At 55.3% G+C, this 22,538-nt stretch overlaps 9 protein-coding genes across 9 annotated transcripts; 4 read left to right on the top strand and 5 right to left on the bottom strand.

Annotated features, from left to right (window-relative positions):
* Nucleotides 1-780: 780 nt before the first annotated feature.
* Nucleotides 781-2,523, top strand: K489DRAFT_368899 (uncharacterized protein; the record flags this gene model as incomplete). Its single annotated transcript, XM_033602987.1, has 1 exon — nt 781-2,523. The coding sequence occupies one exon, from the start codon at nt 781-783 to the stop codon at nt 2,521-2,523; it is 1,743 nt and encodes a 580-aa protein (XP_033460994.1).
* Nucleotides 2,524-3,093: 570 nt separating this feature from the next.
* On the bottom strand, nt 3,094-4,933 carry K489DRAFT_317024 (beta-lactamase/transpeptidase-like protein; the record flags this gene model as incomplete). The annotated part of the gene is made up of 3 exons (XM_033601210.1): nt 3,094-3,653; nt 3,699-4,465; nt 4,551-4,933. 3 exons carry the CDS (start codon nt 4,931-4,933, stop codon nt 3,094-3,096), a joined length of 1,710 nt encoding a protein of 569 aa, XP_033460993.1.
* A 1,563-nt stretch (nt 4,934-6,496) lies between these two features.
* On the bottom strand, nt 6,497-7,005 carry K489DRAFT_308510 (uncharacterized protein; the record flags this gene model as incomplete). Its single annotated transcript, XM_033600615.1, has 2 exons — nt 6,497-6,693; nt 6,759-7,005. Coding segments are annotated over 2 exons (444 nt in total), but the record flags the coding sequence as incomplete, so codon positions are not given.
* A 1,564-nt stretch (nt 7,006-8,569) lies between these two features.
* On the top strand, nt 8,570-9,413 carry K489DRAFT_169989 (uncharacterized protein). Its single transcript, XM_033599363.1, has 2 exons — nt 8,570-9,106; nt 9,219-9,413. Exons 1-2 carry the CDS (start codon nt 8,676-8,678, stop codon nt 9,379-9,381), a joined length of 594 nt encoding a protein of 197 aa, XP_033460991.1. The 5' UTR covers nt 8,570-8,675; the 3' UTR covers nt 9,382-9,413.
* A 734-nt stretch (nt 9,414-10,147) lies between these two features.
* On the bottom strand, nt 10,148-11,764 carry K489DRAFT_378332 (uncharacterized protein). Its single transcript, XM_033604386.1, has 2 exons — nt 11,212-11,764; nt 10,148-11,003 (listed from the first exon to the last, which is right to left on the bottom strand). Exons 1-2 carry the CDS (start codon nt 11,413-11,415, stop codon nt 10,488-10,490), a joined length of 720 nt encoding a protein of 239 aa, XP_033460990.1. The 5' UTR covers nt 11,416-11,764; the 3' UTR covers nt 10,148-10,487.
* Nucleotides 11,533-11,885, top strand: K489DRAFT_169999 (uncharacterized protein). Its single transcript, XM_033599364.1, has one exon. The coding sequence runs from the start codon at nt 11,650-11,652 to the stop codon at nt 11,824-11,826; it is 177 nt and encodes a 58-aa protein (XP_033460989.1). The 5' UTR covers nt 11,533-11,649; the 3' UTR covers nt 11,827-11,885.
* A 1,376-nt stretch (nt 11,886-13,261) lies between these two features.
* K489DRAFT_368893 (kinase-like protein) lies at nt 13,262-14,494 on the bottom strand (the record flags this gene model as incomplete). The annotated part of the gene is made up of 5 exons (XM_033602986.1): nt 13,262-13,393; nt 13,453-13,599; nt 13,659-13,711; nt 13,903-14,213; nt 14,259-14,494. 5 exons carry the CDS (start codon nt 14,492-14,494, stop codon nt 13,262-13,264), a joined length of 879 nt encoding a protein of 292 aa, XP_033460988.1.
* Nucleotides 14,495-15,052: 558 nt separating this feature from the next.
* K489DRAFT_408390 (S-adenosyl-L-methionine-dependent methyltransferase) lies at nt 15,053-17,904 on the top strand (the record flags this gene model as incomplete). Its single annotated transcript, XM_033607473.1, has 5 exons — nt 15,053-15,479; nt 15,608-15,712; nt 15,774-16,040; nt 16,129-16,273; nt 16,701-17,904. 5 exons carry the CDS (start codon nt 15,053-15,055, stop codon nt 17,902-17,904), a joined length of 2,148 nt encoding a protein of 715 aa, XP_033460987.1.
* Nucleotides 17,905-18,118: 214 nt separating this feature from the next.
* On the bottom strand, nt 18,119-19,555 carry K489DRAFT_169898 (uncharacterized protein). Its single transcript, XM_033599362.1, has 2 exons — nt 19,031-19,555; nt 18,119-18,957 (listed from the first exon to the last, which is right to left on the bottom strand). Exons 1-2 carry the CDS (start codon nt 19,405-19,407, stop codon nt 18,333-18,335), a joined length of 1,002 nt encoding a protein of 333 aa, XP_033460986.1. The 5' UTR covers nt 19,408-19,555; the 3' UTR covers nt 18,119-18,332.
* Nucleotides 19,556-22,538: the final 2,983 nt, after the last annotated feature.

The raw sequence follows: 22,538 nt of genomic DNA, 5'->3' as shown, positions 1-22,538 counted from the left end.
GACTCGGCGGCTAAAACGAACCACGCTTAAAAGCAATAAACAACGTTACTAGACAAAATGGACTCCAACCTCACGTGTCCATGACTGGTGGACATTACTCGAACACGACTTCGTGTTTCCCTCCGCCAACGTTTGACACGATGTGCGCTCGTGCACCTTCTCCTCTTCTCTCCTACCTTGGCTCCGAGGTGGGAACGGTGGATGATGCTAGTCGAGGGCGGCAAGGGAAATCATTCCTTTCAAACATGTGTAGCGTCATCGAGGGGTCCTCGTCTTTCGAGATTCGGTCGGATCGATTGGCTCGCGCATCGTCAATTCCCCGTCTCGTCTTTCTGGAAAGCCGTTTTGCCTACGTCTTCACCATTCGATCTCATTCGTAAGAGTGCTCGAGCGCGCGTTTCGAATGTTGAAGCCGCCGTCGTCAGTCTCGGCCGTGCGATGCCTGTCGTCGACCCATTCTACTCTCCGTGGTAAGTCGTTGGTCATTGTCCTGTGCGATCAATATGGCTTGATTGATGCGCAATTGCCCGGACTGGCATGGACAACAACACATGATCTACTCTCTTTGTCTCTTGTCTCCCTTCCTCTCTTGTTCTCTCTTCTGTTTGTCCTCGTCGCCCTTTTCATTGCCGTCCTGTATCGCACGTTGATCGTGTGTTTGCAGTTGCTTTCGTTATTTCCTTTGTTCTCACTCTCTATCATTTTTAATCACAGACTGTTGATCGGTCTCCGCTTCCGTCCTCATAATCTGCCTGGCCTCCCACGCAAAAGCATATCACCATGATCGCCCATCGCTCGTATGCAGCATTGATCTATACCGTCTTGACTTTTGCGCTTCTGGCAAGCGCAAGAGCGCTACAACCGTCCTTGGGATTCTCTCGAGATGTACTCTCTTCCAACAACCTTGCTCGCGACGTCGCCGCTACATGTGGCGGTGTATCTGGCCTTCAACAATGCGGTTCAAGTTTTCCTTCGAGCTTCTGTTGTCCCCAGGGAAGCACCTGTCTACAACTCAACACTACCGCTCAGATCACAGCCACTTTGTGCTGTCCCACCGGCTCCGATTGCTCCATCATATCTCCTGGTCCTTGCGACTTGAGCTCGCAAAATGCAACCTTGGTCCCTGGTAGTCAATACCACTCTCAGCCTCCAACCGCATTGACGACATGTGGCGAGAACTTTTGCTGCCCGCAAGGCTATTCATGTCAGGGATCGTATTGTGCCAAGATAGCGCTCAGTCCAAGCCCTTCTGGAACGGCAACCAGTGTTGCATCCTCGTCGACACAGACTCCGACGTCTACTACAGCTGCGGGGCCCGTCGCTACCTCAATTCCTGCGGAGAGCAGTACCGCCGGACAATCGTCGTCGAACCCGTCCTCGCAGTTCTCGGCGAGTTCCTTTGCAGCTGGGTTCGTGCCAGGAATTGTCGTCGGGGCTCTGATAGTGGGCCTTGCTATTTTCTTCGTTCTTCGAAGGCGCAAACAGGCTGCTTCAACATCGATGTCGGAAAAGTTATATCGCTCATCTGGACAGGATAGTCTCCGTGACCTTCATCCCGATCTCAGTGCACGACCCACCTTTCATGGACGCACCATCTCAGAACCCACCGCAAATTTGCAATACCAGGCTGTGCGCACAGGATTTTACCACTTGACTCCTCCCAAGCAGACGACATCAGAATTCGCAATCGACTCGGATAAGCCTCGACCATTGTTCTCCGGTTCGCCGCCGCATCATTCAAATGAGCTCGCAGCGACTTTCCCAGCACAGTCTCCGAATCCGTCGAGCAACAAACGCAGCAGCGGACTCTCCTTCAAAATCACACCTCTCCGCGCCCTCCGCAAGCAGCGAAGCATGCACAGTCTACGCCGACAAATGAGCACGGCATCCACCCAGTCCAACAACACCGTCACCGCCCGAAATATGAACCCCCTGCGCCACAGCAGCCGCCGTGGCGATGACCGCAGCCGCACCGGCAGCACCGAAACCATCCAAGTCCTAATGCACACGCCCGACCGCCGCCCCGGCATTTCCCAAACAGCAGCAACAGCAACAGCAGGAGGACCACCAGCAGCCACGACGACCTCACCCCGCCGCTCGCACTCCTCCCGCCGCCGCAACAGCTGGTCCAGCACGAGCACCACCTCCCCGGAGGCCGACGCCTACATGGCACGAATGAGCCACATGACCAACAGCGACAGCCCCACCGTGCTACACTTCCCCGCGAGCATCCCGTCGTCATTCGCCCCCAACATCCCCTACACGCCAAGCAACTACGGCGCGGGTCCGCACTCGGGCACATTCCCGCCCCCGGTCATCTACGAGCAGGACGAGCCCCCCTCGCGACAGGACCTCCTCCACCCGCCGGGTCGCAGGCCGTCGAACCGCGATACCACCTTCAGTACTATGATGGCGAGGGCGGGCGTCGCGCGTGAGGACCTCGTGGTCGCCGGACTCCCCCGCGTGCCGGCCGTGCCTGCGAACGCGGCGAGCCTGCAGGGGAAGGGGAGGAAGAGGGTTTGAAGGGGGCGATGGGTGATGAAGAGAGGAGAGAGATTGATGGGCGGGTTTTCCCATCCGTTCTCCCCTCGTGGGCGTGTATGTGTTTTGTTCTGGCAGGGCGGGGAAAGGGGAAATATGGCGTGTGCGGGTTTGACGGGGGAAGGTGGATTCGCTTTGTCGCATTGCTCTGTATCGCTTCTTTGCTCTTGTTCTGGATCGTGGTCTGGTACTGTCGTGTCATCATGATGGATGATGTTGAAGCGGTGGACTGGTGGAAAGGGAAAACTTTGCAGCGGTGGATATACCCCAACAGAGACGAGAGATGCAGAAAGGATGATGATAATAATGATGATGATGAAGATATCCATATCTCTATCTGTGTCTCTATCTGTGTGTATTTAGATTTTTGAATTTGCACTTTCGATCCTGTGATCTTGAACGCCGATCGACGACACTCGCCTGTTCTCTCCGCCATCAATCCATCGACGTCTGTGGAAAAAACTAGGAAAAAAAGGGTGGCTTCCTCCAACGGAACCAAACCTCTACATACATACAAGTTTTCTCACAAATGGAAAAATCAAGCTCTGCCATTCAAACCCGCTCGAACCAGATCAGCCCCTCGATGTCCTCATCCAAGTTGATGCCCAACCTCCTCGCCTTGCCGATCTTCCCACCAGCGTCCGTCCGATCATCACCATCGACCACAAAAACCGCCTCCAGAATCTCCGTCTCGCACTCATCGACGTCGGTCAGATAAGCCAGGAATTTCACCTCCGACGGCGACGGCGACGAGGCATCCCCGCCGGCTTCGGCGCGACAGACGAACTCCAACGCGATGCCGAACCCCATGCAGCGGTCCGCGGCGTCGATGAACAGCGCCTCTCCCCCTTCCGGGGAAGCCCTGACGCCGACGACGAAGGAGTCGTAGCCCGCGTGGTGGTATTCGCCGGTGAAGCGATCGAGGGGGAGGTCGGAGGTGGGGAAGGGGGGAGGGATGTACTTCTCCTCTGATCCCCTTTCCTTTTCAGGTTGGTCGGCGAGGGTCAGCTCCGCCATGTCTTTCGCACCGGCGGTGTCGATCGAGGAGGGAGCTTTCTCCTCCTCATTCTTCTGCTCCCCGTCCGCGTCCTCGCTCTCCGCCTCGCCGCGCACTCTCCTCCTCACGTCCTCCGCCGACTCGCGACTGGCGAACCAACCCCCGCGGCCCCGCGTGAAGATCTCCGGCCAATCCAGTCGCTGGCTCGGCTCCACGCCGAGGGTCTGGTCGATGAGCTCCCTGACGAGTGCCGCGACGGCGGGGTATCCCGCGTCGCCGTTGCACAGGATGACGGCGGCGAAGTTGCGCGCGGGGAGGAAGAAGTGCGTCGAGGTGAGGCCGCTGATGGAGCCGTCGTGCTGGACGACACGGTGGCCGCGGTAGTAGAAGATCTCCCAGCCGAGGCCGATCAGCGTGGAGGACTGCAGGCGCTCGCGGTCGTCGTTGTACTCGGGCAGCGCGAAGCGTGGGGTCACGAGGGCCTTCTGGATGGCTTGTGTGAAGGGCGGGGCGTGCGTCATCAGCGCGTGGACGTAGACGATGTAGTCGTTGACGCTGGTGATGATGGAGCCGGCGCCTTGGTCCTCGGGGGTGTCGAAGACGGGGATGGCGTGGTATGTCGACGTCGACTCGCGGTAGCTGTAGCCGCAGGCGAGGCGGGAGTCCCGGTCCGCGGGCGGCACGCTGGAGGGCTGCAGGAAAGTGGAGGTCAGGTTGAGGGGGGCGAAGATGCGCTCCTGCAGGAATTCGGAGAAGGTCTTGTCGGTGAGCGTTTCGATGAGGTGGGTGGCGACGGTGAACATCAGGTTGCAGTACATGTGGGAGGATCGGATCGGCTTCGCGAGAGGGAGGTGTCGAAGTTTTCGGGTGATGCTTTTGGCGGTGTCGGGGCGTTTGGCCTTGGTGCCCATATAGACACTATCGTGGCTGCAGGAAACGCATTCATCGTGAGCTTCGGGTCACTTCGCCGAGACTACGATCCGCAAGGAACAGATGAGGGGGGTCAATTTACCTGGGTAATCCCGACCTGTGACTCAAGATGTCCTCGATGGTGACATCCCTCGTGTACTCGTCCTTTTCCAACACGAAATCCTCCGGCAACAGATCGCTCATCTTGGAGTCCCATTTGACGTTCGGGAAATTGACATCGTCTTCCACGAGCAAGGCTACTGCCGCTGCGGTGAGACTCTTGCTGCAGGAAGCGATGTCGAAGAGCGTGTCAGGGGTACAGTCTCGCTCCTCGCTGCCGGCGTCGGACGAGATGACGGATTTACCGAAGGCGGCTGAGGAGAAGGTGTCGTCGTGGACAATGGCGATGGAGACGCCCGGGGTGTGGTGTTCCTTGAGCAGCGATTCGACGTGGGCCGCAAAAGCGGGAGTCTTGAGAAGATCCATCTCGGAGAGGGAGAGGTGGTGGAAGCGGAACTGCTTCTTCACACGGGATTTATCTTGACTTGTGATTGTTCAACTCGAGTAGGATTGGGAAAGCGGGAGAGAGATATGGATACATATATATATATATATGTATTTATATATGTATATGTCTATACTTGTACCGCAGGCTGCCTTTGGTGTCGTCCAACAGTATGAGCCATCGTGATCCCATATGTAAAAGGCATTTGTCTCGAAGAGAAAGTCGTCTCTCATCAGCACTAGACGGCATTAGTATGACATCGTGCATTTCAAGCTCCACTTTAGACCTGACTCACCTCAGGGAAGCTTTAATGCTCGCGATGAGCGAGAATGGCTCATCTCGGGTTACGTAAGCCCGCCACTGGTGCAAGTTCCGAAAGCCGGCTCGGGGTTCGGCTTCAAGGAGGCGATCGTGGTCCGGTGGACGACGGCGAGAGAGACTCGAACAGGCCGTTGTTGCGGCGAGGGTTCGCTGTCGTCATTGTTGAAGATTTGTTGGATTTCGAATCGAAAGCAGAGCCGTCGCTCCTACAATTGAGGCTTTTACATGGGAGCGACGTGTCGAGTCGCACGAGGTCTCGTCATGACTGTACACGGCTGGGAGTCGGTACGGACGCATGTCGGCGATTAGAACGCCGCGCCGTTCAGGGACTTGATGCGGGGACGGCAGGATGTGGAGAGGAGTCACGGGCGCGAAGACTGGAAATTCGTCCAGGATGAGCGATGTACTCAACAGCGATTTGTCAAACAAAACGATTCGCATCGCTGCAACAGGGGATTCATTCTCTTCGTTTCATAATGCATAAACAGACTTTGCTTTTTTTTCCCAGCAAAAGTTCAGACCTCCTCCACAGGATCGAGTTGGAAATCCTCGAATTCGTCAAAAGCGCCCTCGCCGGTACGCTCGACCATTGAGGGAAACGCCAGGGCATCGTCGACATCGTCCGTAATGAACAATTCGCTCAGCTTGAGCGCGGTCCGCAGCGCTCTCTCGTGGACTTCAGCGGAAACAGGAGGTTCCTCGACGGCGGCGGCGGATGCCGCGGCCGATGCGGGACGCACGTGGATGTCTCCGAGGGAGCGCATCGAGGAGGATGACACGGCGCGACCCTTGGAGTATCCGATGGTGCTGTTGGAGGCGGCTTTCGCGGCGGTGAAGCGCGGGTGACGGTCGATGGGGGAGGGCTTCTTGATCACGGCGGGTTGTCGGGCTTTGGCGGCGATGGTGGGTGCGGCGAAGTTGGAGGCTGCTGGACGGCGGCGAGCAGGTTGTGAGGGATTGGACAAGGCGGATGCTGCATCCTTGGCGGTGACGGTATGTGATGTCGCCTCGGCCTGGTCGCGTCGCTCCTCCTCGGCGACGGCTTTGCGGTAGCGTTCTTCGAAATCGCTGTCGTCGTCGTCGTCCTTGGGCCGTGGTGCGTATTCCGCCCACCAGCCACGTGTGAAGTTCTTGCCCTGCAGTTCCGGATACTCTCGATCATGCGGCCAGATGTCGTCCGGGTGATCCGGCAAGGGTATCTCACGCGGTGGCATGTACTCGATCTCGCGCTCTTCCGGTTCGGGCGGGACGACTCGCGTCTCGAGCTCTCCAGCATGGACCTTGATCTTGGAACGGCGTAAACGCGGACTGGTGGGTTTGACGGAGGACTGCGCTCGATCCTGAGCCGGCGCTGCGCTGGGAGTGCGCAAAGCCTTGACGTTGCCCGTCTTGGCTCCAAGAGGAGCACGAACTCGGGTATCTGGAAGAAGGGCGCCATGTTAGATGCTACACCATGTCCCCATCGACGCTCGGGGGTTGACTCACTGGCCGGCGTCACGAAAGCACTCCGGTCGACCTTGCCTTCCTTGCCTTCCTTGCCTCCGGGCTGCCCAAAACCCGCTTTGCCGTTCTCGTCATTCCTCCCAGCTTTCCATGGAGTTTTGGACGCGTTCGGAGCCTTGGCGGGGGTCTTGGGCGCGAGATGCTTCGAACTCTGGGCCAATGGCTTCCCGGTCGGGGCCAGTTGCTGGGCGTGTACGGCGTTCTCCTGGTTCGCACGCGTCGCGAACATGGTCGCGGTTGGCAAGGCGAGGATCGACGGTGGGATTCAGTTTCTGCGTTGCGCGCGCGGTGGATGTTTACATGGTGGTCCCGGTCCAGGATATCGAACCAGGAGGTAGAGAGTAGGCGGATGGACCGCGGACGGAGACTATAAGGTAGTGCGGAGATGCCTGTGGTGTGATAATCACGGGTGTCAGGTCAGGGTGGGTGGTGGTGAGGGCGTCGGCGCGCAATCGATATGTATGTACAGTATAATAAATGACAGTGTCTGGGGGGCGCAACTAACATGATTTCATCAAATAAACGTTTCTCCGTTTAGGGTTTAGCGAGGGATCGAATAGAGTTATCCACCTAAACCCTAAACGGTAGTGGTGAGGGTGCACATTTATGCACCGTCATGCACAGCTATGGTCATTGGTGAGTTATGTAAGCAGACCCTGGTTTCTGCACAAGTTCGGCTGAGTTGCACCTTTTCCAAGGTTTTGCCCATTGCCCACCTCGAGACTGGCCAGGGGCATACATACTATACTGCAGTATACACACTATACTATACATACATATATATACACACACATACCTAGGTACATACCTAGTCACCCCCTCTATACCAGAGGCTCTGGGTAGGCTCACTCAGCGTTCTCTGCCCAGTCTCGCCTATTGTTAATATATTATGCATATGTGTCCCGTCCACGCCTGGGCTGGGCACGGCACGTCCAGTAGTAGTACACTGAGTACAGTCGTCCCTAGCAGAAGAAGCGGCGGCGGCGGCTGTCTGGGCGAGCAGGCGGGCGGGGCGGGTTCGTTCAGGGTCTCGGTTCATTCACCTTCTCAAGTGCGGGCCAATGTCCCGCCATAGTAAAATGTATGGGCGGAGATTGAATCGCCTTTGGCAGTCCAGTGCTAATAATATTAGGTGACTGCTAGGTGGGTAGCAGCTTCCGAGCTCCTCTCTCCTGTTCATCCCTGAGCGTCCCATCGATTCCCTCACCACCTACAGGATACTATACCGTAGTCACTATAGGTAGGTAGGCACTGGAATGTCCCGCTGGGTTGCCTCACAACCGAGTTCAGTTCAATTCAGTTCAGTTCAATTCGGCCCCGCCTGAGGTTTGTCGCTGCCACCACCTTGAGGAATTTATGAGGAATTTATGTGGTGGTTATCAGGAAGTTATGAGGTGGTGATGTGATAGTTATGTGGTAGTTATGCTGTTATGTACAGTAATGCCCAGTGAGGACAGTATTATACACATTCGGGGCATCTCCCAGCTCTCTGTCTCTCTCTCTCCTAACAGAGACCTAACACGCACCTGCATACATACATACATACATACATACACACATACACACATACATACATACTCCTTCCATTACCACCTGCACCACCACCACCACCACCACCACCACCGCCGCCGCCGCCGCCGCTTGGAAATTCCTCGAGCAACACCTCGAACTTGTCGCACATCTTGCACTTGTCTCTTCAACACCACCCACACACACATTCTCTCTCTCTCTCACACACAAACACACCACACACACATCACACATCACACAATGGACGCCATCAAGAAGGTAGGCGCCGTCCCTCATCTCTCTTTTCCCTGAAAAATTGCCCCTCATCGCTGCCTGTCGCCTGTCCTGTTGCTCGCATGTCCCACCCCATGCAAGCCTGTCACCTCCTGCATGAGCTGGCGAGGACCGTCATTCGCCCTTGGCCTCCTCAAGACATCCCCTCGTGTCATATCGTCGTCCTCGGCTACAACCCGTGCGGACTTCCCACATACTGACCGTCTTGTCCCTCCTCCACAGCGTATGAATGCCCTGCGCATCGAAGCCGACGAGTCCGCCTCCAAGGTCGAAGAGTTGCAGAAGCAGGTCAAGCAGCTCCAGCAGGAGAACCTCGCCAAGGAGCAGGAAATCACCTCCCTCTCCCACAAGAACCAGCTCCTCGAGGCCGATGTGGAAAAGTTGGAGAAGGCCCACGGCGAGGCCAAGGCCGCCGTCACCGAGAGCGCTCAGCACGGCACCCAGAACGAGACGTTGACGAGGAGGCTGCAGCTCCTCGAGGAGGAGGCCGAGCTGAACGACAAGAACCTCCGCGAGACCAACGACAAGTATGTTTCTCCCTTCACCCTCGCCCGTCCGATATGAGGATACAAACGATCGCGATCGGTCTTTCGTTCTGGGAATCAGACACTGACATTCATCTTTTTCCCCTCTTCACAGGCTCCGACAAACCGACGTCAAGGCCGGCCACTACGAGCGAAAAGTCCAGGCCCTCGAGTCCGAGCGCGACCAGTGGGAGAAGAAGTTCGAGGAGATGTCCAAGAAGTACACCGAGGTCAAGAAGGAGCTGGCCGACTTCGTCGCCGAGATCGGCAACATCTAAATTTCCACTTCGCTTCATTTCGTCAACCTTTGCAATGCGGTCGCGTCGCGGATCTCTCGACTTTCACGGGACGGTGGTGGCAACCGGGCAGTACGATCTGACCGAGAAAGAGACGCGATTGGAATCTCGACAGGGGGAAACTTCGCTCAGACGTCCTTTGATGGAGAGATATCCTCGCAGCTCCGGTTTCGTCAGATCACAGGCCCGGAAGAGCACGCGGCCCTGTGACGATGGGAGATTTCCCGCTCTGGACGAGACACGCAAGCTCAGGTCAAATTTCTTTTGATATCCCCCTCCCCCCGAACCCTCTGCCACCACACCACCCCACCTCATTTAGAACAACGTGCACGATTTTTCGTTCCCCAGAAGAGCGGCAGTCGCGTCGCCATCGAGCTCGCCCAGTCTGTCTGTCGGATTTCCCATCTCCGCGAAGTCGAAAAGGAGACACGGAAACAATGGCCTTTTTGTTTCTCTCCGCGAGCGACTCGTCATGGGAAAATCCACACCTTTCTTCAATCAAGTAAACCACCCTTCTTGTGCTCTTCTTGTGCTCTTCTCTCTCTTCTCTCTCTCTCCCAGCCTACGGTTCGTGCACCATGTGAATCACATCTCCCCAGTGCAAAGCGCTCTACCGAAAAAAGAAAATCGAGAACAAGCAAGAGAAGAAATCCCGTCATTGCGTGAACTATCCATCGTGATGAGACAGGCCGGCTGCGCGACGAGTAATCGGCATACCACGAACCGATAAATATGTCTTTTCCTCCTTCCCACACACACACACGCACGTAGAAAAGGGAGCTCGATCCGGAAGGGGAGTTCAGGCCGGCAGCCCGCCCGCACGACTCCCACAGCGAGCGTTCAGAGGTTCCCCTTGCAGCCCGGTCCCCAATCAACATGAAAGGCGCCCTTTCGTGTTCACGGATCATCCAGCCTGTTTTTCCCACGATGCCTTCCTAGGATGTCATTCGTTCATTCATTCATTCATTCGAATACATATCCTCCCTCCCACAGTTTCCCCCAACTACTGTTACAGTAGGAATACACCCACCCGCCCGAGATTCCCTCCCTATCTCCATATCGAGAAGGAAAGGAGAATAAAGCCACCCTCATCCGTCCCTCCGACTCGCCGCCTTCTTCGCGTTCTTCGACTTCTGCTTCTGCCGCGTCGCCTGCCTGTCGGCCTTGGACTCGTACCGGAATTTCTGCTTCTTCGCCTTGGGCTGGAGGCTGCCGTCGGGGTTGCGCTTCTCCCACGGCCGCCGCCTCGCGTTGCGCTTCGCGTGCAGCTCCGACGCCTTCGCCGCGTCCAGCGCCGCGTAGTCGATCTCCTCCTCCTCTCCGTCCTCGTCGGATTCCCCCATCGCCTCGACCGTCACGGTGGTGTATTTGTCCTCGTCGATGTACTCCGCCTCCGCGTCTTCCTCGGGGATCGCCGTGGCCGGTGTTGGGTCCGGGATGCCGTCCCAATCCTTCCCGCCCTTCTCTCCGTCGTCCTCGTCGTCCTCGTCGTCGGACGATAGCCCCGCGTCTTCCTCCCCGTCCATGATCCGCGTCTGTCGCCGCATCTCCTTCGCGATCAGCGCGACGTGTTCCTCGAGGTCGGTCTTGCGCTTGTCCCGGAGCTGTGCGATCGGTGCGCCGTCGTCAGCACTCGGGTCTGTCTGTCTGCTTCTCTCTTTTCCTCTCTTTTCCTCTCTCTCTCTCTTTCTTATTCAACCCAACCCTCTCCCAAGATTCCAAAATCCTCCCGAAGATCAAACCCCCTCCCGGCGCCACCAAAGAAAAACGCGGAAAAAAGAAAAAAAAAGGAAAGAAAACGCGCAAACTCACCGCTCTCCTCTCCCTCACCCTCTCCTCCTTCTCCTTCGCCTCGGCCGATTCCCTCGCCGCCTGGGCCCGCGCCTTCTTCCGCTTCGAGAAGCCCGTGAGGTAGTCCTGCCGCGCGCCCGCGTCGAACGTGAGCTCGAGCGTCTTGGGCGCTTTTATCGGCTTGACCTTAGACGGCGGCGGGCGTTTCGTGACGCGGAACGGCATGCTCTCCTCTCTTTTCTTTTCTTTTCTTTTCTTTTCCTTTCCTTTTCGTCTGTTGGAGGGAGGGGTCGGTGGGGTGGGGATGTCGCTGCTGCTGCTGCTGCTGCTGCTGGGATTATGGGAAGTTCGGGGTTTTCTGTCTTTCTTCTTTTCGGGTCGGGGAAGAGTGCTGGTCGCTGCCTTTCGAGGGTTTGCCTTCTTTCGGGAGGTGATGTATGATTTCTCCCTTTCGATGCGATGGTACGGTCGTGTCTCTGCGGCTCTGGCTCGGCAGGTATATTGTGTATGCTGTGCGAGAGTGCTGCGCTTGCGCGATTGGAAATTTATAGTATTTATCTGTGTACAGCAGCAGGTAGTTTATTGGAGGATCAAGCCGAAAAAAACGCGGCGAGTCTTAGGGTCCGTAATCGATAGGCGGAATTGACGGTACGCCGCGGCTTGTGATATCTTTGTCTCGACATCTCTATTCTACACATAACGTGCCCTACCCTGGCAAACGTACAATATACTGATATGGCTCCGTACATAGATGGTCAATAAACCAAGTAAGTCCTTGCCGCCGATCGAGGGGTTCGTAAAGTTCTTACAGCACTGCGGAGGTTCTGCTCAAAAAGTCCTGTCACGGACTGCGCGTCGAGACTTGATATGGTTCAGCGCCGGAGCTGTCCGTACTTATCAAGCGTAGCTGGATGGCGATTCGCACAGATTACTGGCAGAGATGTGTCGTAGATAACCCTCCCGATCCTGATGATGAGGCGCGGACAAACCTGGCGCTGAAATCATGTTAAGCTCGGCTTCAACGCTCTGCGCATGGCTTTTGAGCAGGACCTTCGGAGTTGCTGACTTGGGAGTGAGAGCTATAACCAGCAAGATGCGCGAGAATTGAAGGTGCAGAGGGGAACATTTCTCTGGGTGAAACGGCGAAGGATAATAGAAATTCGTATGCTCGAATACATGATGTCTGTCCAGGATCCATCGCGAGACCTCGAAAGGAGGCCGAGATCTTGTCTCTGTGGGTGTCAGGGGCATGCGAGAAGTCGTCGAGTGCGGATCACACGTCAATCTCGAACACTGCGGACCATTTCAAGCTTTGAATCGTACCACAGATCGATGGTTGAGCGAAAGCGACGGGGTATGCGGGCGCTGCAAAGGTTCAAGGAGCTGCCTCGAGGGCCTCGAATCTGCGTTGACGCACCTATTCGATTTGGATGTACGAAGCTAGCGGCTACAGCATGACGCCCCTGCCCGTAGAAGCACTCCCGTCACTCACTTCGTCGAGGAAGACTTCCGCCAGGCTGAGACTTTTCCCCTGACTCTGTGCTCTCTCCTCCGCGGAATTCGAAACAAGCCGTCATCCCCGTGAAGCGAGGCTGGACTTCGCTATAGCATCGAACGGGTACACACGCTGGCGACGAGCCAGGGCCGAGGTCGACGTGGCGTATCAACATGTGGCCGGAAACAAGCGGACGTTTCTCAAGTGACACAGGCTCCTGACCGGCCCATTGCTCTCCAATTCAGGTTGATGCGGGTCCAGACCTAAGGCTTAAGTATGTAACCATTCGTGCTGCAACAGTTGAGCTGCGGTGCCGCGTCTATTCGGGTCAAGGGATAATGCGCTCCGTAGGAAAGACGCGAATGCTGGTACTTCGTCTTTTTTCATATCTGTGGGTCGTTGGAAGACCCCTTCTTCGCCGTCAATCATGTGTTCTAGAGATACGACCTTCAGCGCAAGGATCCGGATTAGCGTGCCTGGTGCATGAGACAGGTCGTCAGTCTCTTTCATGGGCAAGTATCACGGAGTGATGATCGTACCGGTCTCATCGAAATACTCGCTGGTTTTGATGCCGCGCTACAGAAGCTCAGACGGCATCGGACCGAGGACCTCCATATGTTGAGCGAGGTGATCATCTTCCGAAGTCCAAGTCCCGCGCTGAGAAGCCTTCCCGTCGAACAAGACAAATCCTTGGATGAACTCGACGATCTAGGGAACTTTTAGAATTTCCTGCGATGGGTGTAGAAACGAGGGTGCATCCCACGTACGAGGCAGCCTAAGCTCCATATGTCACACGGCGGGCCCCATGGAGCGCCGAGGAAAACCTCTGGAGCCCTCAAGTGCTCTGGTTGGATACGGTCACTGAGATGTTTATCCACCCAGGATGCTTCGGAAAGGTCAGTAAACTTGCCAATCTCTTGCACAAAGGTCGCAATCATGGACCGACGCCGAAGTCAATAATCTTGACGCTCACTGTGCTGTCAATAGTAGGTGTCACGCTGTCCGCAGATTCACCCGAGGCCATTCCTGGGCACGGTGTCAGTCATTCGCTGACTGCGATCCCGACACACGTAGGCTCTATCTCGCCTGGTGCTATTTCGATGCATATGTTCGCAGGTTGAAGGTCTAATAATTGGTCAGTGATGGTCCTCGGAAATTGCGCCGATCTGCGATACCTGTGTGTATGATTCTGCAGTCGTCGTGTAAAAATGACAAACCCTGTAACAATTGCTTCACGATCTCCTTCGTTGTCTTTACGGGAATCCGGCGATTTGGGAAGCGGTGCACCTGTTGTCCAAGACTAGACCCCAACACCGGCATCACGATACACCTGTGCTCTCCGGCCGGGCCACGAAGCCGAAAACTATCCAAAGAACCGATCACATGGGAGTTACGTGCCGCATTCGACAGGAGGCGCTGTTGCTCAGCGATTCTGTTGAGTATCTCAACCTCAAAAATATCATGATCGCCTCCATAGCAATCCGTAGTCAAGAGCTTCAGGGCCACTTGCGAGTTTTCGCTGTTTCTACTGCTTAGGGCCGATAATCAACATGGCATAATTCAGCGGACGTACTGCAAGTCGTCGGCCAGCCAAACATGGGAATACTGTCCTGTGCCCAGCCGTCGAATCGCCTCGTAACGTCCGTCGTTGAACCTTTCGTGGGCGCGGGCTTCATAGTAGCCTTCGACGAGAGGAGATGACGCTGCGTTGGCCTGAGCAAATTTCTGCACATTATGTTGTGTAGCTTGTGTTGCGTCCGCAAGATGGCCCTTTGCCGATTGAAGTCCCTTCTTCAACCAACGGGACATCCTGAGCAAGCCCCAAAAGGAGGCGGCGCTGCTGCTACCAATCGTAGATGATGGTCGTTGTACAACGCCCTACGAAGAGACTGGATAGCACGGTTGGCGAATGCACGCATATCTTTTATACGTCTTACAAGCTGGCAGCGAGAGATTCTAGAAGCCAATGTGCAAAGAATCTCAAGTTGAAGTGAGTTGGGTCGTAGCAACTATATATACATTACTAGATATTTCAAGATTTGCCCTAGCATTGGAACATGCACCTGCTGTCGGAGTTGGCGGTCGGAGGTGATGCGCGTGTGTGCAGAGGGAAGGTGTAGCGGGAAGAGCCGTGCACGTCGTCACTTTGGGGCACCCATTAGCCTCAAGCTCCAACTGTGCATTCAGCAAACATCGGGGAATGTCTACATGCAGGTGTACATTACATTGATCAGAGTATTCCCATCGCCACGACCGGAGTCATAGTAACACAGCAAGAGCGATAGCCTTTGGCAGCCTGTCGACAACGCCAGTCCGACGACATCGACTCCGCCACGACCTCTCCAAGAAACAACAACAACCTCCACCATGGTCTTCTCCCGAGCCGCCCTCGCCGCCACGGCTCTTCTCCTCTCCACCGCATCCTGCACTCAGATCCCCTCCAGCAGCTCCTCATCGCCCTTCTTCCTCTTGTCAAGCACTCCCCTCCACGACTCCACAACCCTGCGCTCCCAGCAATTAGCGCTCGCATCGCAAGTGACAGACGAGACCCTCGCCGCGTTCCGCGGCTGCGATGCCGAACTCTACCTCATCGTCTCGCAGCCGGGACTCTCGGCGGGAGACTTCGAGGCAGGAAAAGCGATGCCCCGGATGAGGAGGAGGATGTTGCAGGGTGCGGATATGTACGAGGCGGCGGTGCAGATTCCGGAGGTCATTGGGGACGTGGATGTCGAGGAGATCCAGAGGGTGATCGGGGAGAGATGTTCGGGGAGGAAAGTCAGTGTGGAGGACTACTGTGGGTTTGGTCTGGTTTCTTCTGTCTGCGATTGCTTAGGAGAGCAGAAAGGGAAAATTTATGAAACTCGATGCTCCTGGGCAGAAAATAGAGGGAGGCTTTGCTGACGCGACTATCTTCGAATACAGACCAGAACGGACACGGTCACGGCGATCAGCCCATCATCACAACTTTGTCACTCCCGGCATTACATCCGGATGCACACGCCCGTCAAGAAGGTCTAGAAGCCGCAGGTAGGCATTTGCACGCATCCTAACTTGTCCTTTGAAGCTCAAAACTCACCCATCCTACCAGACGCCGAGATTGAAAACATCCTCACCACCAAAGCCAACCACACCAAGCATGTCCTGATCTTCGTCTCTTCGCCGTCGACTTCCTCTTCTCAGCAAGATGCAGTCGCGGACGAGTCGCAGACCTACGAGATGGACTCGCCGATCCTGCACGAAGTCCTCCACTCGGATCTCAAGCGCGACGTTGGCGTCTACCCTCGCAACTCTAGCAGTGAGGACGAGCACCAGAAGGGTCTGCCTCTATTCGAGCGCTACTCGTTCCTATCTCCTGGTAAGTCCCATTCTTTACCCTCTCTCACTAGCCTCTGTCTCGTGAAATTAGCTTTCGCCAATCTCAGGGTTGCTGACATTTTTCATAGCCATCTTCATGGGCCTCACCGTCACCATCCTGCTCATCTCCATCCTCTACGTTGGTCTCTCGGCCATTGCTGGCCTGGAGGTCAGCTACATGGCTTTCAGCAAGGAAATGGGTCCTGCGGCACAGCAAGGCAAGACCAAATTGCAGTGAGTAGTCACGGCGGTGTGGCTTGGACTTTGACGTGGTTTTGAAATTCTGTAAATTGAGAGGAAATACATTGCATTGTTTATGGGTCTGTTTTCTGTAGGTGATGGGCAGGTAGAGATTGTGCTATCTATGTATCATGTGTATTCCCTATACATGTCTGTGCAGCTGGCCTTTCATTGACAGTGCTGCTGTAACTGCAAACCAACTCGCTGTTGTTGAACCACCTGGGCATGATAGAGGAAGAAGCTGGAGTGAACTGGGCTGGTCGAGGCCTAGGGTTCGGGTAGATCCGAGCATGGTCTGTCCCACTTTTTGAGATTAGATCAACAACCATCGAAATCGAAATATTCTTGAAGAACGCCATTCCAATGTACGAGACATTACGACAAAGATTATCGATTCTACTTATATTGATTCGATATACAGCACATTGATGTTCAAGATGGAGAACATAGAGACGAAGACAGCGGAACTCACATCAGTGGCCGAACGGCCTCGTAAGCCCAGACAACAATTGACCAAAGGCATGGAGCACATGCGTACATATGTCACAATCAACGAAGCTTCGGATCAAGACACGTCGACTGCCGGCGAAGATGCGTACGGCGTGCCTGCCACTTTTGCCCCTGTAAGAAAGCCGGCAACCAATTCCAGTGAGAATCCGGAGAAGCGGGTCGATCCATTCCAATTCGGCACGCGATATCTTGAAGAAGGCGACGACATCTTCGCTCACAACGCTTGGGACCACGTCGAGGTGGACTCACAATACAACGATTTCATCGAGCAGCAAACGACCTTCCAAAGAGACAATCAAGTCTCAGATTTCGACAAGCAACGCTTCAATACCAGTCCGGAGAAATGGTGGGATAAATTCTACAGCAAGAATCAGGCCAACTTTTTCAAGGATCGCAAATGGCTGGCGCAAGAGTTCCCCGTCCTGAGTACCGTTACCGGCGCAGACTATGGTCCTGTGACGGTGCTGGAAGTGGGTGCAGGCGCGGGTAACACTGCGTTTCCGCTGCTCGCGATGAATCAAAACCCTCAATTAAATCTCCACGCCTGCGACTACAGCAAAAAAGCGATCGAAATCATCCAATCGCAACCGGCATATACCGCAGACTCCCAGACGACATTGAAGGCACACGTTTGGGACGCTGCCGGGACTGAGCTACCCGAAGGCCTCGCGCCCGGCAGTGTCGACGTCGTGCTGATGATTTTCATCTTCTCCGCCCTCGCGCCCGATCAATGGACCCAGGCAGTACAGAACCTCTTCACACTGCTCAAGCCTGGTGGCGAGATCCTCTTTCGAGATTATGGCCGCGGTGACCTCGCGCAGGTGCGCTTCAAGAAAGGCCGATATCTGGACGAGAATTTCTATGTCCGAGGAGATGGCACGAGGGTGTATTTCTTCGAGCTCGAGGAATTGAGGGACATTTGGAGTCACGGTGGTGCCCTTCCACAAGGCGACGATGAGACAGCACCTACTAACGCCGATCTCGGGAGATTTGAAGTCGTCAATTTGGCTGTCGATCGCAGAATGCTGGTCAATCGGCAGCGTAAGATTAAGATGTATCGCTGCTGGATGCAGGGGCATTTCAGAAAGCCCTCATCAAGCAGGAAGACGGCGTAATGCATTTTGCTTTTGAGCACACGCGGAGGCCTGAATACTTCCCGAAACTTCCGACGTGCAAGGGTGGGTGTAAAGTTCAGGCACCAGCGAGCTAATCCGAGCATCAAGCTGCGCCGTAAAACTCAGCGACGAAGAAGAACGAGGTGCGAAATGAATGACGAGAGATGAGATACGACGACAAACAACGAGTTCCCAAATACTTGCAAAAAACTCCCATATGAACAATTTCCCGCCAACCCAACTCCAGTCTAATGCCCGTTGCGCCATCTAAAAAATGCATGTCCGAAAGCACTTTCCGAACGAATCTCGCTCAATACAACAGCAATCTCGAGGCTTGGCTCTTCTATGACATATGATATGTTGCGTTAGCGCCCTCGTGCGCTGTTGCCATCACTGTGGTGAAGCTATTGGTATGATTAGCGAAGGTCTCATAGCGGCAGATGAGCAGGGGTGGCGTCCGACTTACTCAGAATCTTGTGGATCAGCGATCCGAACTGGGCCTTGAATCGATACTCGCTTTCCTCCGGAGAACTGTCCTGATGTCGCTCGCTGACGGATCCCCAAAGGACCCTCAAGTTCGCCGCGGCTCGCTGAAAAATCTCGACAACATCCTCATCGTCGAGAGCCTGGTTCCACCAGTATAACACCGGCCCCCAAGCTTGCGGCGTGCTGACGAAGCGGCGATAAAGGTTGTGCTCGTGTGCACCGCCGACATAGCCAGGGTTGGGGTTGAGATGCACATCGTTCTGGACGATGAACCACATGAGCCTGACCATGACACCGCACATCTCGGTGGCGGTAGTATCGGAGTGATACTTGAGCAGATAGCCGCATTCCTGGCCTGCGCGACTTAGGAGATCCACCGACGTCACGATGTCGATGGAGCGGTCGGCGTACTTGCGCATCTCTCCCTCGATCGTTTGTCGGACTCGAGTGGTCGCCCAGCTGTGCCAGCTGGGCATGCTGGTAGAAAAGGTCTGCTCGATCTCGGCGAGGCTCTCTGCGGTACGAACCCTGGACGTCAGTGTCCGCATTAAGGAGGCGAATACACGACTACATACACAAGTCAGCTTTCCAAGTCTAACACGAGATGGAATGGATGATCGAATTGATCTGGGAGACTTACCCTCGTGGCGAGCGGAGATCATCTGGGAAATTGGGGTTGAATGCCTCACTGACAAACAATCCATCTGGCTCGAAAAAGGCCAAAATGTCCCGCGCTTGCCGTTGATAATCCATTCCATCTTCCTCCTCGTCCGAATCATCCTGTTGAGCTTGTCCCGCATATCGCACTTGACCCGCGGCAGGTCTTCGTGCGCTGCTGGGGGGAGTAGCGGGGGTTGCTGTCGCGCGGCGCGCCATGGTTCGTCCTGCGACTGCTGCTGCACCGGCCTGCCGTGCTGCTTGTGATCGGGTCACTGCGACCATGTCTTCCTCGCCAGAGCTACTGCCGCTGAGAGCCAACGATCCGAACTCGGATACCGGAGCGCCGTAATGTGACATGGAGAGGTTATCGTGTGAAGGATTGTGTGATCGGGTCCCGCCTCTCCTTTGCGAGATATGCCCGGAGTTGTGCGAGAGTATGTGAATGAAACACTGGATGATGAGCAAGGCAGAACTTGATGTTGTTGTTGTTGATGTTGTTTTGATGATGTTTTGAGTATGTCTTGTCCTGCTCGAAGGATGATGATCATCAAGGTTCGGCACATCGAGTCCTTTATGTATTCGCCCGTGTACCAAGGTCGACTCGTATCGGCGCGCCGCAGGGAGCAGGTGAACAAGTCTTGATCCAACAGGTGATGTATGCGAGAGGGCCAGGGACGGTGCATCTGCCTGGGCATGGTCAGGCCGGCAGAGAGGCCGCAGCGAGGTTTATAAACATCCCTCCTGTCTATTTACGCAATTGGACCAGAGTCGTCGACAAAATGACGGCACCACACATGCGTTCCCCATTTTCGCATGAACCCCACACCCAACAAGATTCCACTCCGTTTAGCTCCTTAGGGGGATGGAAAGTAACAACAGTTGGAATGAGTCGGACGATCAAATGTTAGGTGCATTGCGGCGTCGCCAGCCGACCGCGATGCATGAAGCTTGAAATCTCCCCTGGGACTGCAGCACAACGGTAGTGACGTCTAAAGAGCGCGATGTGTCGGACAGCGCCACAGATGCGTGCGGCTTCCACTGAGCATGCGAAGTCCGCCCTGTTCTAAAAGTCGACGAGGCGTCGAGTCACAATGCACAGCGGCATGGCGATGATGGTCCATCGCCTGACGCTTGGATGCCTTGGAAAAATCGATTGGCTGAGACGTTCCCATTTTGCGCATAGGCTTCCCATCAGGCAGTTTACCACGCGCATAGGCGTATACAAGTCTAAACCACCCCGGTCTAGTGTGGCTTTTTGGAGGGGATTCTCCACTCTCGACATAGGTCAAACTCCCGAGTGCCTACCGGCTCGTGCATGACGCTGTGCTGGGTAGGCCTCTTTTTGGGTTGTTGGAATTTCACAGGGAGTCTGATATCATGTTTTTCCTCATTTCGCGCGAATGCGGCAGGGAGCGCGAGGGACTGGGCCTGGCTCTCACCCCAATGCGAGGCCATGGATTCGTCTTTGCGCGGGCCCGCGAAAGGGGTGGTCTCTCGCGCGAGATCCTACACGTTGCTGCGCTGGACCGAGGATTTACGTCCTATCGTTTCCGCCAGATTGCCCTCCCCGTGACTTTCGTGCTATGCGCGAGGGCGGAGTCTCCGAAAGGGTTCCCCTTCGATCGAGGACGAGACTCGTGCATCTCGGCAACAGCGGACGGGAACGGACGCCGGGTGCTGCCATTCAGACTAGGCGAAGAACAGTACCGGCCCGGGACATTTGCAGTGCAAACATTCACCGTAGTTACATTGGGACTGCAAAGCGCATGAGCGCAGAATCACATACACCACGAGAGAGTGATTAAGCTTTGCATCCGAACGAATCGGCACAGTGCATCATGTTCGAGCAAAGGAGTTCGTCGTTGATTGTCTCCCTTAAACGCAAGCATCCGCGACAGTGGTCGAATGAGGAGCGACAGATGTCGTCGCGCACAGACGCGGCGTCCCAAAGAGGCATGATCGCATGCGTGGGATCCGGCTTATAGCACATCGCGGCCTTCCCGGCGCCGCGTCCCGCCGGCCGCTGCCGTCTGCACCTCCACCTCCTCGGCAGCCGCAGCTACCGGGCTGTGCTGAAATGATGAATCGTGCTAGACAAAAGTATACTCCAGGACTACTCGTCATTTCCTCACGATCTGACTGGCGGCCTCAGCCACATCGATACTCTACCTGCAGCATTGAACCAACACATTCCTCGACGAAACGTCGCATATCCGTCTTGAAACTCTGTTTTCCCAATGTATCCCCGGCGACGACTGGCCCCGGCTATGGTTACAGTGGCTGTCGCAGGGCAAGGGTTTTGATTTGCACGCCAGGCGATCGCGGGAAGCTAAGGATCACTAATGAATGCAGTGGAACGCAGAGGAATCTTGAGAGATTTCAAGCAATCTACGGGATTTCGGAGGGATCTCGAGGAATGATCGAGGCGATGCGGTGCGATGCGGAGTGATGTGGGTGTCTCTGCTCTCCGTGGCTGGGCGAAAAGTCGCCCACTCTGCTACTACTGCAGGCCGCTGTTGCTATAGTCGTCTTCTCGCGACCCACATGAAGCTCTCGCGTGGCACGGTGTGTCGTGCATGCAGACGCTTTACATCCGATCAGTCAGCCCCACTGATCGCGAGAGTTTGGCCGAAAGCGACTGTGACATCGCTCTCTAGCACGACATGGTTGAGAAGGAGGTTTTCCCTGCTCTTCTCTGCGCCATCGATCGGATCGCCCTGACTGAGCAAACGTCTCGGCTCTGAAAAAGTAGACATTTGTCACTGATCTCTTCTTGCCCTGCGGCGCCGTACAGCCTCTGGTATGTCATCTGGTTGATAATCACCAGTCGTTCACCAACACTTCCTACCAACACGTACTGCGTCATATGATCGACTGGGTGACTGATAATAATATCGTCACTAAAAATAAGAAGGTCATCATATCTCGCTTGTCATCCCAGGGTCATGAGTCTTCACGCGACGAGAACCAAGAGGAGAGACGTTGCGAGTTGACTCTCTGCCCAGATCCCCGAGCGAAGACCAACCGAGTCCTATCCTTCACTCGTGATGGTCGAGACACGCAGTCGCAAACTCTCTTCACATCATGGCCCCCACAGCCGGGGATATTCCTCCTTTCGTCCATGGACTCGAGTTTACAGATCCATGAACTTTACGCAGACCCAATACGAACTAGCATTCCGGACCTTTAATTCTTGCATGTGAACATCTCCGTCGCTACTTGAGAAAGTGCATATGATACCCCAAGGGAGGTTCTGAATGTGTTCCCATAATGGAAGGTCCCTCCGTCTTCCACCCCTGCGAAATCCTGTCCCCCACCAACCACGCGCCAAAGTCCGGGCTCGCCTGAGGAACAACAAAAGTCGCGTATGCAAGGCTGTCAGAACTCTAAATCGTCACCGTTCCTCTAAATCACCACCGCAGCGAGTATGATATGCGCGGCTTTCATTGCACTCACACCTTCTTCCGCGCGTGTGGTGAATCTGTGGC

This window comes from Dissoconium aciculare (genome assembly GCF_010015565.1).
Source record: "Dissoconium aciculare CBS 342.82 unplaced genomic scaffold K489scaffold_4, whole genome shotgun sequence".
NCBI lineage: Eukaryota > Fungi > Ascomycota > Dothideomycetes > Mycosphaerellales > Dissoconiaceae > Dissoconium > Dissoconium aciculare.
The sequence above is the reverse complement of the archived record's forward strand: the minus strand, read 5'-3'. Positions and strand labels throughout refer to the sequence as shown.